The following is a 16454-nucleotide window of genomic DNA, read 5'->3' on the forward strand; positions in this document are numbered from 1 at the left end:
TAACATTCAGTAGAGTTAACACTAGTCAATTGATTTTGTGGCACTTATGTTTACTGTTTAGATCTTATGATCAAAGTAACTAAAAAATTAAGTACTTACTTTGTCCTCTAATGTAGGCCTGTTGATCGGTGCCTACTTTACCAATCACTAAGTATCTATTTACTGCACTCTCTTTAATAAAGACTGATTGATGAGACTCCAGAAGCCGCCCAGAAAAGCTAATTTTTTGCTGAATTGATCAATTCTGAATACTTTTCCTCCATATGGGACTATCTACTTTTGGACAGAGAAACATATCCAGCCCAAATTCATGCAAAAGGCTTCTGAATTAATTTCATCAAGAAAGTCAGTGATTAACATCTTTATTTACTGCATCAAGGATGTGATACTCAGATAGGTACATTTTGTATATTTAAAACAACATAGACACATAAAATTTCAATTCTGAATAAGGTGCGTGTTGTGGGTTGGTGAATTAGTGATGATTGGGTGGCTTAAATGTAATGTACAACTGTCTCTATTTGCTGCCCATCGTGTTCAAGGGTGCATTCCCTTTGCTCAAAATCATCACATTCCAAACTCTCAATGCCTAAGAGCTTGATATCTGTGATTTCCAAATGTCTGCCATTAATTGGACTGGGTGAATCGCATTCATCAGAGCTTATGTCAGGCACATCATCTGACTGAGTATCTGTGCTGTTTTCATCGCTTTTTATGCTCTCGGGTTGAGCAAGCGTGACATCACAGGTGTCGCTCATGAAAGACCTGTCCTTCTCCTCGTGGCAGAGTCCCTCCACTGACTGAGAGTGGACGTGAAGCAATTCATCGATGCTGCCATCACTGGTGAGACACTGGGGACTGGGTTTGCTTTCAATGTCAACTTGAACTTCCAAATTGTTGTACTCCCTGTAATAAAAATGACAATCAATTACTTGCTTTGGCAAGTAAGGTGAAAATAAATCCAAAGGGTTTCTACAGTTATATTATAGTGAGGGATAAAATTGGTCCCTTAGAGAATCAGAGTGGACAGCTATGCGTGGAGCAGAAAGAGATGGGGGAGGTTTTGAACAATTTCTTCTCTTCGGTATTCACTAAGGAGAAGGATATTGAATTGTGTAAGGTAAGGGAAACAAGTAGGGAAGTTATGGAAACTATGACGATTAAAGAGGAGGAAGTACTGGCGCTTTTAAGGAATATAAAAGTGGATAAATCTCCGGGTCCTGACAGAATATTCCCTAGGACCTTGAGGGACGTTAGTGTAGAAATAGCAGGGGCTCTGACCGAAATATTTCAAATGTCATTAGAAATTGGGATGGTGCCGGAGGATTGGTGTATTGCTCATGTGGTTTCATTGTTTAAAAAGGGTTCTAAAAGTAAACCTAGCAATTATAGGCCTGTCAGTTTGACGTCAGTGTTGGGTAAATTAATGGAAAGTATTCTTAGAGATGGTATATATAATTATCTGGATAGACAGGGTCTGATTAGGAACAGTCAACATGGATTTGTGTGTGGAAGGTCATGTTTGACAAATCTTATTGAATTTTTTGAAGAGGTTACGAGGAAAGTTGACGAGGGTAAAGCAGTGGATGTTGTCTATGTGGACTTCAGTAAGGCCTTTGACAAGGTTCCACACGGAAGGTTAGTTAGGAAGGTTCAATCGTTAGGTATTAATATTGAAGTAGTAAAATGGATTCAACAGTGGCTGGATGGGAGATGCCAGAGAGAAGTGGTGGATAACTGTTTGTCAGGTTGGAGGCCGGTGACTAGTGGTGTGACTCAGGGATCTGTACTGGGTCCAATGTTGTTTGTCATATACATTAATGATCTGGATGACGGGGTGGTAAATTGGATTAGTAAGTATGCAGATGATACTAAGGTAGGTGGTGTTGTGGGTAATGAAGTAGGTTTTCAAAGTTTGCAGAGAGATTTAGGCCAGTTAGAAGAGTGGGCTGAACGATGGCAGATGGAATTTAATGCTGATAAGTGTGAGGAGCTACATTTTGGTAGGAATAATCCAAATAGGACATACATGGTAAATGGTAGGGCATTGAAGAAGGCAGTAAAACAGAGTGATCTAGGAATAATGGTGCATAGTTCCCTGAAGGTGGAATCTCATGTGGATAGGGTGGTGAAGAAAGCTTTTGGTATGTTGGCCTTTATAAATCAGAGCATTGAGTATAGGAGTTGGGATGTAATGTTAAAATTGTACAAGGCATTGGCAAGGCTGAATTTGGAGTATTGTGTACAGTTCTGGTCACCGAATTATAGGAAAGATGTCAACAAAATAGAGTACAGAGAAGATTTACTAAAATGTTACCTGGGTTTCAGCACGTAAGTTGCAGAGGAAGTTTGAGCAAGTTAGGTCTTTATTGTTTGGAGCGTAGAAGGTTGAGGGGGGACTTGATAGAGGTAATTAAAATTATGAGGGGGATAGATAGAGTTGACGTGGATAGGCTTTTTCCATTGAGAGTAGGGGAGATTCAAACTAGAGGACATGAGTTGAAAGTTAGGGGGCAAAAGTTTAAGGGTAACACAAAGGGGAATTTCTTTACTCAGAGTGGTAGCTGTGTGGAACGAGCTTCCAGTAGAAGTGGTAGAGGCAGGACCCAGTATCAGGGTGTAAAAATCTGAACAAGATATGTCCTGTTTTTCTACATTTTTAAGATAGAAGATTGTAACAGTTAAACCAGCACAATGGGTTTTTTTTGCTCTTAATTGTTGATGCGTCCATCAATTCTCATTTTCCAGGCAGTTGCTGCTGGTAATGTTTGTAAATTTCAGATCTGAAAATGTGGTTCTAGACCACTATATGATCCACAGATGGGACAGGGTGAGTGGATGATTTTCTTCTATTGCTTGAGCCTTTTACAATTTCATTCACTATAAATCAGTCAGTGACTGGTCACCAATTGTCCCAGTACCAGAGAGACATTCTGTGATGATCAATAAACCAATTATTTTGAATCAAATTACCTTGCCTGGTGTTTCAGGGCTGGGTGTATCTGCACCTACACCTGGCACTCCTCTACAACCTGTCCCACACCCCTCCCGTGGCGCACCACCCTCAGCATTCCCAACATCCTTTGTTCCTGCCAGATTTATAAACTCTGTCCACTCCACATTGACAAATACAGTACAGTGCAAAAGTCTTAGTACCGTAGCTCTGTGTGTGTGTATATGTCCCCAAGACTCTGCACAGCACTCAATCTGTAAATGTCATAAATACTGCTTTTTTTAAAAAAGCATGGCCCTTCTGAGCTATTCCTACATTAATCCCTCTGCAAGACAGAATCCTAAACATTCCTCAAAAGTAAATGACGAGAGTGTCACATTTTAATCCACATCAAATTTCCATCCATTTGCTTGTGCTCATAACCAAGCAAAATCAGCAAGATGCTGACACAGAACCAAATGCAAAGTAATCCTAGTTCCTTGGTTTGGTATACCATTTATGCCAGTAGTGAATCTCCCTCTTTGCCAGAGAAGGCATTCACAGATTGATTCCATCTGCCAAAAGTGGAACTTCCTGGCAACCAAACATTTGAGTTCCGATTCCCATTCACAAATATCGGTCCTTCTGTACCGAGATGAGACCTCCCTCGGAATGGAGGAGCAACACCTTATATTCCATCTGAGTAGCCTCCAACATGATGGCATGAACATCAATTTCTCTTTACAGTAATTTTTTCCCTCCTCCTCCCTTCTTCTATTCCCCACTCTGGCCTTTTACCTCTTCACTTCCTGCTGGGTCCCCTCCTCCTTCCTGTTCTCCAATGGTCCACTCTCCTCTCCTACCAGATTCCTCCTTCTCTGGTCCTCGACTTTTCCCACTCACCTGGCTTCATCTGCCACCTTCTAGCTATCCTTCTTCCTCTCTCCCCCCCCCCCACTTTTTATCCTGGCGTCACCCCCTTCCTTTCCAGTCCTCAGGCCGAAACGTCGACTAGCTGTTCATTCCCATCGATGCTGCCTGACCTGCTGATTTCTTCCAGCATCTGCACGATCTCTCGTGTTTTTGATAAGAATACTTCTCCTCGTTCTACGAGCACCGTCCTCAGCACTTTACATTTTAAATCTCCGCAACCAATTGTCTCCTCACCTTTCCTGGGCTTTGTGGACTGCTCCAGTGGAGTCTACAAAGTGCCTCACTGGCTGTACTCTACAGTACCGGCGACCAGGGTTCAATGCCTGCAAGGAGTGTACGTTCTCCCCGGGACCGCGTGGGTATCTTCCCACAATCCAAAGACATACTGGTTGGTAGGTTAATTGGTCATTGTAAATTGTCCCCGATTAGGCTAGGGTTAAATCGGGGGGTTTGCTGACGGTGCGGATCAAAGGGCCAGAAAGCCTCCTCTGCGCTGTATCTCAATAAAATAAATAAACGGTTGTGAAAGGAAATTCAGAAAAGCAAGTCCTTTCAGGATAATTTTTGGGTCATTGATTTTCAGTGTTAAAACTGTTTTCAAACAACTTTAATTTCTTGTTCTGAGGAGGAGGACTGTGAAATAAAAAGCAGTTTGTTCATCCTCCTGTGATCATGAGGCAATGTTCTAGAGCTCACCTGTCCTGTGGGTTGTAGGAGCTGATGATGGAACCTGCCATGGCCCTGGTGCTGGCGTTATCACTGGTTGCCCCAAGGCTGATGGAATCTTTACGCAATTTGTTTTGCTTTTGACTTTCAGCTTGCATTTCCAGCCTAAAAAAAAAGTATTGCACTTTGAACCCTGGTTTGACATCAATCATCTCTAATTTGATTTGAAGAAGATTGACTATAGAATACATTATTTTAACACTAGAGCAGGGTTCCCAACCTTTTTTTATGCCATGGAACCCCACCGTTAACCGAGGGCTTTGTACCGAGGTTGGGTACAAAGTCTGCTTTGTACAACATCCAGCCAATTGGTAACTTGTCCTTCCTCAAAATTAGGGGATATTCTTGGCTCTGCAATACGACAAGTGCAGACTATTCAATACTTTGAACGACACTGAATACTTTGTTATAAGTTGTACCCTTCCAGAATGGTGAAGAAAGGCAGAGTACTTCCAAAGCCTTTGTATAGTCCTGGCAAAGGGACCTCGGCCACTTTGCTCTCCGAGTGACTGGTACACATCTAATTTTGCTCCACACTGCACACCAGTGGCAAAAAGGAAGCAGTATTGCAATTTCACCAAACCAAAAACTGATCTGACATTGCAAGATTCAGCCAATTTTGAATTTAAGACCTCATCCTCCTGTAAATCATCTCGGACGGCATTGTTACCTTTATCCTGGAGAAGTCCAAGGCATGTTGATCTTTTCGTTATGCAGCTACAAAGGGGACATGACAGCAGCTATATCTCATTAGGAGCTTGAGAAGATTTGGTAAGTCAAGGGCACTTAAAAATTTCTACGGATGTATCGTGGAGAGCATTCTAACTGGCTGTATCACCATCTGCTATGGTGGGGGGGGTGTGTGTGTGGGGAAGGCTACTGCACAGGATTGAAATGAACTGCATAAAGTTGTAAATTTGGTCAGCTCCATCATGGGCACTAGCCTCTGTAGGGTCCAGGACATCTTCAAGGAGCGATGCCTCAGAAAGGCAGCGTCCATCATTAAGGACCCCAATCACCCTGTACGTATTCTCTTCTCATTGCTACCATCAGGGAGGAGGTACAGGAGCCTGAAGGCACACACTCAGCGGTTCAGGAACAGCTTCTTCCCCTCTGCCATTTGATCTCTGAATGGACATTAAACCATGAACACCACCTCACTAACATTTTTCTACTGTTGCACTACTTACTGAATTATTTGCGATACACACTTACTGTAATTTACATTTTTTCTATTATTATGTATTGCAATGTACTGCTGCCACACAGACAACAGATTTTACGCCATATGCCGGTGATTTTAAACCTGATTCTAATTGTGAGACATGGTCCAAGGGCAACAGCCATCAGTGCTAAAGGATGTAACTGTTTATGGTGGTTACTCTGTCTCTAGGGAAGGGGTTCCCAACTTTCATGCCATGGACAAATACCATTAAGCAAAGGGTTAGTGGATCCAGGTTGGGAACCCCTGATCTTCGGTGACTTCAAGCTGTCACGAACAGTGGTGTTCAGAAGTGTTTGTGCACGACATACTACTGCCCAATACCTTATTACTTTAGAAACAGCAGACGAACGTGGCAACACGGAGAACTGTACCTGCCGTGCTGCATGCTGCTCCCCACGAGAGCCCCTCCGGACAGCGTACTCCCCGATAAAGCAGCAAAGCTGGCCGTCTCACTGCAGTTGCTCTGTACCACGCTCACACCGTCAATGGGGCTGCCGCTGGTGCTCAGCACGCTGGTCAGCCCCTCCACGCTGCTGTCTCCGATACTGGGGTTCTTCAGGGCGCGCCACGCATCAGCAACTGCGAGGGAAGGGAGAGGATCAGCGGGAGCGAAGGAGACAGACAGCCAGTGAAGAAAACGTGCCGCAGATGATGGGAGACCGAACCTGGAACAATGGAGTGTACTGGGAAGCTGGCCCCCATCTGAGTAATGGAGACATAGAACGTAGAACCGTACAGACAGGAACAGGCCACAATGTTGTGCCGAACCCACTAAAAAGTGAATCAAGAACACCCAAGCACGAATCCATATCCCTCCATCTTCCTCACATCCAAGTGCCTGTCCAAACGTCTCTTAAAAGCCTCCAATGTATTTACCTCTATGACCATACCGGGCATCCAGCACTCTCTGAGTTAAAAAAAAACTTACCCCTCACATCCCCCTTGAAATTACCCCCTCTCACCTTCAATGTGTGCCCTTTGGTGTTAGACAGTTCAACCCTGGGAAACAAGACACTCCCTGCCTACTCTATCTATGTTTCTCAATCTTATAAACCTCCAACAGCTCCTACAACCCACAGGACAGATGAGCTTCTTAACGTTCCTTAATGATCACAGGAGAATGAACAGACTACATTGATGGGCCTTATTTCCAACAATGATGAGACAGCCTGCAGAGAAGTCAATGCCCTGACACAGGTGGTGCCAAATAAACAACCTCTCCCTCAACGGCGAAAAGACAAAGGAGTTGATCGTGGATTACAGGAGGAACAGAGACAGGCTGGCCGCTGTTGTCATCAATGGGACTGTAGTTGAGAGGGTGAGTGGTTTCGAGTTCAAGTATAGACATCTCTGAGGATCTCACCTGGACTGTACATGAAAAAAGCACAACAGTACCTCTTTCACCTCAAACGGCTGAAGAAGTTCGGCATGAGTCCCCAAACCCTCAGGACTTTCTACAGGAACACCATCGAGAGCATCCTGACTGGCTGTGTCACCGCCTGGTATGGGAACTGTTCTACCCTCAATCGCAGGGCACAGCAGAGAGTGGTGCAGACAGCCCAGTGCATCTGTGGGTGTGAACTTTCCTCTATTCATGACACTTACAGCAGCAGGTGTGTAAAAAGGGGTCAAAGGATCATCAGGGACTCCAGCCACCCCGACCTTAAACTGTTTCAGCTGCTTCCGTCTGGTAAACAGTACTGCAGCATTAAGGCCAGGAGCAACAGGGTCCAGGACAGCTTCCTTCCCCAAACTGATCAATGCACTTTGATCTGATTGTAAATCTGACTGCATGCACGTATACAAAACAATTCTGTACACAATCTGGGCAATATCCTCCCACATTTCCCTTCCTTATTGCTTGTACATTGCAACGGAGACACAATAAAGATTTTTACTCCCTTGGATGCAAGAAGTAAAATAAATACAAATACTTCACAAATACATTAGAGGCTTTTAAAAGATGTTTGGATAGGAAATGGATGTGAGGAAAATGGAGCGATATGGACATTGTGTAGGTAGGAGGATTAGTGTTTTTGATTTGCTTTTTCACTGGTCCAGCCCAATATTATGGGCTGAATGGCCTGCTCCTGCTCTGCACTGTTCCATGTTCTGCCAAGACTGACAAACAACCGAAGTGCAAAAGACAACAAATTGTGCAAATAAAAAATATAACACTGAGTTATATACTCAAGTTGTAAAAAGTCCTGGAAAGTGAGTCAGTGAAAACAGTTGGGAAAAATATATAAATTCATGCAGGCCTCTTAAAACACTCCAGAAAAAGTTTCCTGAGGGATCAGTTACAACACAACAGTTAACATACTGTGTATTCCAAAGTGGCTGCAGACAGGTGCGTGGTCGGTTACCTGTAATTGGCCCGTCGTCTTCATCAAATTCAATCTTCACTCCTTTTCCATTGGCTGCACTGACACCACAGCCACCACCACGACACAGCGACACCGGGACCACACCGTAGACATAAGCCAGCATAATGGGAACTCCAATTCCTTAAACAGATCAGATAATAGATCGTGAAATCACTTGCTAAAAAAATAAACCTTATGGTAATGAGTGGAATCTATTCGAAGGGTGCAAAGTTGGCAAACAAAACAATCGTTTTATGTATATTAGCGGACAAAATCAGGAGATTTAGTCATTTTCAGTACATTGTGTTGCTAATATGACACTTCAAAGCCTAGTTACCAGCTGAGATATATAGAGGTACGCAAATATCGACATAGCCAGTGTCAAGATTTTTAAATTTACATTTATTTTCTTCAAAGAAGCATAAATTCTTAAGTTAAAAATAAATCCATATACTGCAGAAACCAAAGTTATATTAAAGCTGGATCAGCCACTTTGTCTGAAGTTGAAGTTGTACACTCTGAACAGAGAGGATGGTAGCCAGCAGAGTCAACCCAATTCCTTGAGTCTGTGGAGAACGCTTGGTCCTCCAGTGATGAACCCGTTTATCTTTCCTTGGAGGTCTGCAAAGATTTTGGCTTGGCATCTGAAACTTTGACAGGCTTCTGTGGATTTATGGGGGAGAGCTTATTGACTGGTTGTGTCGTGGCCTGGTGTGGCAACGCCAACGCCAATGCCCTTAAGGTCCTATGAGGAGTGGTGTACACGGCCCAGTCCATTGCAGGTGGGGCTTTCCCTGCTGTTGGGGGTATCTGCGTGGAGCACTGTCGCAAAGGAGCAACCAGCCAGGTCACACTCTCCTATCGCTGCGGACATACAGGAGCTTCAGGACCCACGCTAGCAGGCTCTGCCCCAGAAACCCCTCAGCCAGTACGGTCCTGAACCAGAGGAGATAACTTCACTCGCCCCATCGCTGAACTGTTCCCACAACCTATGGACTCACTTTCAAGGACTCTTCATCTCATGCTCTCAATATTTATTGCCTATTTATTTGTTATTATTTCTCTTAACATTTGCAGTCTGTTGCCTTTTGCACACTGGTTGTTTGTCTGTCATGTTGGGTATGGTCTTTCATCGATTCCATTGTGTTTCCTGGATTTGCTGAGTATGCCCACAAGAAAGTGAATCTCAGGGTTGTATATGGTGGCGTGTATGTACCTAGATAGTATATTTACTTGGGCTTTGCAATCACAGGTACAACCACGTACAATAAGGCCGCCGCGGCAGGTAGCGTTTAGCGTGACGCTACCACGTCTCAGGGTGTTCGAGTTCCGAGTTCAATCCCAGCATCAGCACGTTCCCCCTGCGAAATGGCGGGTTTTCTCCCACAGTCAAAGGCGTACCAGTTGCTAGCTTAATTGGTCATTCTAAATCAGGGGTGTCAAACTCATTTTAGGTCACGGGCCGGATTGAGCAAAATGCAGCTTCATGCGGGCCGGATCAGTCGAACGCGTGCGAACGCAGCTTTCGTTGCCTCCGTTTTTTCTGCCTGCTCTCATGTGTCTCAGTCTCTGCTATAACTACAAAGTGTTTCACTTTACAAATTCCATTTCTTATGAAGAAGACTGCCGAATAAACACTAAAAACCCTGAAAACCTGGTACCTGAATAAACTCAGCACTAGCCATATCATACGCCATAGGCGCTTCGATTACTGGGGCCAGCTTTAATAGTAATTAGATATTATCTCGCGGGCCAAAGATAATTCCACCGCGGGCCGGATTTGGCCCACAGGCCTTGAGTTTGACATACATGTTCTAAATGATTAGGTTAGATTAGGTTAGTTAAAATGAGTTTCAGGGGTTTCTGGGACAGCCTAGCTAAACGGGGTGTGGAAAGGCCCAATCAGCACTGTGTCGCTAAACAAATAAATAATGTTGCCGTGCACAAAGTAGTTTAACAACCTGTATCCAACCCTATCTCAACCAATGCTTTACATCACCTTCTGTGATGGCCATCTGCGATTAACATGAAACTCTTTTATAGTAAAACAGAGTCCACTGTTACACTGGTTTACATCAATGGATAGTTAAATATCCACCATTAACCCAGTGTCATACTGGTTTACACCAATGCAGAATGCATGAACCGGCACTTACCTACACTGACTGCTGCTATCACAGGGGAAGCTATCACTGACAAGGTAACCGCACCAGTGATCGCCAAATTTCTTTTGTGCTTTGAAGTCTTTTTCCCATCGTAGCGACTGTGAACCTAAAGAATAAACAGAGGAGAAGTTAAAATGATCACCATTCGAAGCAACCTTCAAAGCAGGAGGAAGGTGTAAGATTCATAAAAATCGGCCTGACTTTCTCCAATATGAAGGGTCCAATATAATGCATCCAGGGCTAACAGGTTTACAAGTTGGTTATGATATTTTCCTCCCTTTATTTTGGTGATTTACAGAGGAAAAGACAAGAGGCACATGTTCCTGCTTCTTCTTTGAAACAATTATGATGGTTGGTTTCCAAGTGAATTAAAAAAGCAGAAAAGTGGACGAGGGCCTCTTCTTTCATCCTTTGGGGCACAGAACATCGTTTTGATGAAAGGAGAAATACAATTTTTTAAAAACATTATTTAGGTCTGAAATGGGCCCATTTACTAATTTGCTAATAAGCCTGAACTCCTGCCTCTTGTCTCTGCTAAGTATGACTTACCCGAGGCAGTCAGCAGCATAGTGTTTTTTTTAAAAGTGTGTGTGTGTGTGTCTCCAACCTCCACGCAAGCACTCCTGAGAGTCATTATCACTCCACCCTATTCTTTATCAACATCAAAAGCAGCCCTCTCAAATTTATCTTCGGTAGAGTTCACTCGTACCTCTGTGCTGCAGTCAAGCAAGATGATATGACTCAGCCTGGCCAAAATCAGCAAGTTTGAATGCAGCAGAGGTACCAAGGAAATTCAGTTACACTTTAAGTGAAATTATCCAAGTAGCAGAAACTTACTGACAAATTTAAACTTTCTTACAAGTACATTTTCTAAAGGCAGGAATGAGAAATATGACAATTAAAGCAGATTAAAGTGAGCCTTCATAACTGTGGGGTGTCAAAGAGAAAACTTTAATGTGAGGTTGGTTAATAAACGACAAAGACAATTATTTACAATAACATTGTGGGGTTAGTGTGATGCAGGAGGAAAGGTGTCAACAGCTACCAGCAGATTCTTTCTGATAATCGTTCTTACCTTACGGCCAACGTAGACTGGTATGCCAATGATCATGGCAGGAACAGCAATGCCAGCGATGAGGGAAATGCCCACAGGAGCGCCAATCAGAGTGCCAAGCTGCCAGAGAATTTTCTTCTTCTTGCTCCATGGCTTCTTTCCCCAAAAGGTGCAACCAGAGGGGCTGGAAATAACAGCAGAGGGAAGTCAGAACGTGCTTCAGATAGGTCAGAGGACAACCCTCGCCCTTGGCCAATGTTAAAGTGGTCGACAGTCACACATCACCTAGCAGGACTAGTGCAACCTGCAAACCAGGACAAGGCTCTGTGTAAGCATTTCTATCAGCCGCCACAAGGTGGCAGCATTACTGCTGTTCAAGAACCGTGTGTAACGGAGCTGGCGTTAATACTGTATGCTAAAATGGTCGCAATCCTAGTCAAAGCCAAATGCTGCTGCTGCTTCAGGTGACAAATCAGCTTTATTTGAGAAGGACAATCTGGGCGGCCCTACAAGAATCCAGTCTTGACATCGTCCGCTTGATGCGAAGTACCATCTCCCTCCAGTGTCTCCAAGGAGGTGGTAACAATAGGGGTGAGGGGTGGGGGAGACAAGGAGAACAGGTTAGAATGGAAATCAACAGGGTGGGACATGGCTCTGAGGGAAGGGGGGGTTCCTCTGAGTGGGACATGGGACTGAGGGTAAGTGGGAGGTCCTCTGGGTGAAGAATGGAGAATGAGGGGTGAGTGGGAATTGGTTTAAGATGAGAACACCTCCAATGAGAGAAATCAAGAACAAATTTATTGCAGATACACCAGCTTTCCATGAAGAATCAACTTCATTCACCATATACATTTGCTCCGGGGTGCTGGTGTAACATGCCAACAAAAAACATTCAACGATTAGAAAGAATAAAGAACTACAAAGTAAAGTTACAAGTATGGATATAGAATAAAATGTGCTTAAACAGCAGCATGCATTACAATGTAAACAGCATTATAAAATGTTTAAACTGTTTACAGTGTATTGCGGTGCCTGAGATAATAGATAAGGGGGGTGGGGTGGGAGAGGGCCAATTAGACTGGTTGATCAGATTATCTGACAAAGTCACTTTTAAGATGGTGTGAAGTTTTTGTTTTAATAGCCCTATTGTGCTTTCAAGAAGGGAGTTTTTGGTAAACTCTTTGTCCTGGACACAGAAGAACTGTAGGATGGCAGCCAATGACCTTTTCAGCTGCCCTGACAGTTCGCTTTCACACACGTAGATTGTGAGAAGATGCTGCATCAAGCCAGCAAAAAAAAACAACTTAGAGACTTTGCCTTTCCGCCATTTGGAGACCTTGCCTTTGTTTGCTCCGAGATCCTTTAGCAGACACGTAGGATTGAAGGGTGATGAAGGATTGTCACAGGTCCCTGCTCAGTGGCTGTGAGACAGGGTTGGGCAGGGAAAGGCCACATCACCCGGGGTGGCGGCAGCAGGAAAGGAGGCCGCAGATTCCACCTCAGCCCGAGCTCGGGTTTAATATCACCAACATATGGCATGAATTATGTAATGCAGCAGCAATGCGTAATAATAAAAAACGGTAAATTACAGGAAATATGTATATATCAATAAAGTTAAATAAATAGTGCAATAAGATTTTTAAAAAGGTAGTGAGGTACTGTTCAGTTTTCTGAATGAACAATGAACCCATGATGGCAGAGGGGAAGAAGCTGTCCCTGAATTGTTGAGTGTGTGTCTTCAGGCTCCTGCACCTCCTCCCTGATGGTAGCAATGAGAAGAAGGCACGTGCTGGGGTCCTTAATGAGGTAAAAATGATGCCTTTTTGAGGCATTGCTCTTTGAAGATGTCCTGGGTGGTAGAGTTCACAACTCTCTGCAGCTTATTTCGATCTTGTGCAGTGCCAGACGGTGATGCAGCCCGTTGGAATGCTCCCCACGGTCCACCGGGACAAATCTGCGAGTATCTTTGGTGACATTCCCTCTGAATCACCGAGTGAATGCACTCCGATTCTGTGTCCCAGTCCCTGCCTGCTGATCGGGTGCTGCCAAAAACCTCCCCACAACCTCACCAGCAAAGGCCTCCCTCCTCTCTCTCTCTCTCTCTAGAAACGTAAGGAGTCTGCTGCCGTTGGAGACTCAGACAAAAACAGAAATGGATTTCCAAAAACAAGTTAGCACTCTGGATCGAGAGTGTGAAAAAGTTAATGCCCCTGTCCCCACAAACACTGCAGAAGTGTCAGGTCGGTGAAGCTTGAGCAAGCTATGTCCTAACGTCCATTTGTCCCGATGCCGTGTGCTCTACTCTTTGGAAAATGGGCGGCCCGACTGACATGCTCAGCAGCAGCATTATGCACCGTGTCGTATGATGTGGGCAATCGTGGTCTTTCCACGACCATGATTGCTCTACAGAAGTGGTTTGCCATTGCCGCCTTCTGGGCAGTGTCTTTACAAGATGGGTGACCCCGGCCATTATCAATACTCTTCAGAGATTGTCTGTCGGGCATCAGTGGTCACACAACCAGGACTTGTGATATGCACCAGCTGCCCATACGACCATCCACCCATGGCTTAACGTGACCCTGATTGGGGCTAAGCAGGTGCTACACCTTGCCCAAGGGCGACCTGCAGGCTAGCGGAGGGAAGGAGCGCCTTACACTTCCTTTGGTACAGACGTATCTCCACCCACCACCCGAACTGACATGCTAAACGGGCAAAACAAGATGCTTGGCAGGGCAGCAACCGTGCAGAGAGAAATGATGTTTCGTACCTGTGACTTTTTTTCCCTCTGAGAAACTGCCCCACTCAGAACATGAAGCAAGTTTAATCACGAGATTACTGACATTATTTCTGCCAGCTGATCAACAGTTAATTCTTAATCCCCATGCTTTGGGAACATAACTGTCGTACAAGTCCGTGTCTCTAGTGAGGACATAGAAAGGTTGTCCGTCCTGGTAAGTGGAGCAATTCTGGGGATTTCAGTGCTCTGCTTCACGAAGGTCACTTTCTAAAAAGTGGATTCCCCCCCCCCCCCCCCCCCCCCCCCATCCACAGCTTGTTGTCATGTTGTCAATGAAGCCCGGGATCTGGTTTGTACTCAGCCAGAAACCCACGTCCAACATTGGGCATGACATTTCAGGAAGAATTGACCAACAAGAACGCTGCCTGGATCGGGAGCCACTGGAGAAAAGTGTGGGGTTTGTCTGACGTCACAGCAAACATTCCGAATAACTGAAACTGCTCGGAGTTTAAAAAGTAAATTAATCCACTTCTCAACACAACTTTAAGCAGTCCTGACCGACTCCTACCTGAGATAGTGCAGGTCAGAGATCTCCTTCATACACAACCAGCAGAACTCGCAGCCACACACAGCACACGTCATGTGATTGCAGCTTCCATCGTTCATCTTGATGATGTAGGCCTCGCAGCGCGGGCACAGTTTGATTTCATCACCTGATAAATAGGTTTCATAGAGATTAGCACTTGTGCTTGGGCACGCAAGCAAATCAACTTAAAGATTAAAAAATATGAAATACAGGTGCTATTACACAGTTTGTGTGTCGAGTTTGAAAGTGGACCCTAGGTCTGTGCTCCTGGGTGATATAACAGCAACGCCCAGTCCATCACAGGTAAAGCCCTCCCCACCACTGAGCATATCTACATGAAATGCTGTCTCGCAGAAAAGCAGCATCCATCATCAGGGACCCCCATCACCCGGGCCATGCTCTCATCTCACTGCTGCCATCAGGAAGAAGGTACAGGAGCCTCAGGACTCACACCACCAGGTTCAGGAACAGTTATCACCCCTCAGCCATCAGGCTCTGAAACCAGTGGGGATAACTTCACTCACCCCAACACCGAACTGTTCCCACACTTTCAAGGACTCTTCCATCTCACTTACTCGATATTTATTGCCTTTTTTCGTATTTGCACAAGTTTATTGGCATTTGCACATCGGCTGTCTGGGTGGGGTCATACAACGATTCTAGTGTTTCTCTTGTATTTACTGCAAATGCCCACAAGACAGTGAATCTCAGGGTTGTATCTGGTGATGTACATGTATCTGGATAATAAATTCACTTTGAACTTTGACTGGAGACTGACAAGACAGCCACAGCCCATATACTGGGAACAACAGAATGATATGAAAATAGATCATTTAAAAACTTAATCCTTTTCATGTTGATGCACATCAGTTCATCGAAAGGCAGAAACATGGACAACGGTACGAAAGTTCAAGTGCAGGAACACTCTCACACTTACCACTGCCCGATTCCAGGCCATAGCTTAGTACTGTTGTTTGCTTTGCTCGAATCTGGAGACTTTGAGCTCTCTGCTGACGAGCACTGTCGCAGGTTTGATTTGGGTGCCAGAGCTGTTTGCAATGGTAACAGAACTCAGTGCCACAGCCATCCCGCCCGCAGGAGATCTTTGGACAGCAGGCGCATCCGTAAGCAATCACAGCATACCTGGAGAAAACAGCAATTTATTTCACTGAAGATGCAGTCAATCTGGAACAGGCCTCTTCTTCGTTTTTGATACCTACAGACCTACACTGGCACGCCGTGGTAGCAGTTAGTGAGACACTATTACAGCTTGGAGCGTCGAGTTCAGAGTTCAATTCCAATGTCACCTACATCCTCACCATGGGTTATGTGCGCTTTCTCTGGGTTCCCTGGTTTTCTCTCACAGTCCAAAGATGTACCAGTTAGTAGGTTAAATAGTCATTGTAAATCATCCCGTGATTAGGCTAGGGTTAAATCAGGGTTGTCAGGAGTCGGTGGGCCAGCACAGTCTTTTCTGTGCAGCATCAGTAAATAAACTTTCTTACTTCGATGGGGAGATTGGACCTGAATACAATACTCTACATGAGATCTCATTCATCATGGTTCTACGGTTGTTCTCAAATTCTCTTTGTAATCACAGCCAGCCTCCCTTCCTAACGGCCTGGTTCCACCTTACCTGTCTAAGTACATAATGACGACCAAAAGCCACTGAACGACGTTTCAACGCTCACCGTTTAAAACTGCCCCCCATTTCTATCTTTACTCTGCAC

General features: G+C 44.7%; 1 protein-coding gene across 4 annotated transcripts in view; it reads right to left on the reverse strand.

The window, feature by feature from the left end:
• Window positions 1-346: 346 nt before the first annotated feature.
• Window positions 347-16454, reverse strand: part of rnf19b (ring finger protein 19B) — a 161332-nt gene continuing 145224 nt past the window's right edge. For all 4 annotated transcript variants that reach the window (XM_073034262.1, XM_073034260.1, XM_073034259.1 and 1 more), the window contains 8 exons: window positions 15662-15867; window positions 14707-14851; window positions 11423-11585; window positions 10339-10453; window positions 8183-8323; window positions 6188-6395; window positions 4562-4696; window positions 347-906 (listed from right to left, as the gene is read on the reverse strand). In XM_073034262.1, the coding sequence (XP_072890363.1) occupies window positions 495-906; window positions 4562-4696; window positions 6188-6395; window positions 8183-8323; window positions 10339-10453; window positions 11423-11585; window positions 14707-14851; window positions 15662-15867 (1525 nt within the window). In that variant the 3' untranslated portion in view covers window positions 347-494. The remainder of the gene's footprint in view (window positions 907-4561; window positions 4697-6187; window positions 6396-8182; window positions 8324-10338; window positions 10454-11422; window positions 11586-14706; window positions 14852-15661; window positions 15868-16454) is intronic.

Source organism: Hemitrygon akajei, chromosome 32 (genome assembly GCF_048418815.1).
Source record: "Hemitrygon akajei chromosome 32, sHemAka1.3, whole genome shotgun sequence".
Lineage (NCBI taxonomy): Eukaryota > Metazoa > Chordata > Chondrichthyes > Myliobatiformes > Dasyatidae > Hemitrygon > Hemitrygon akajei.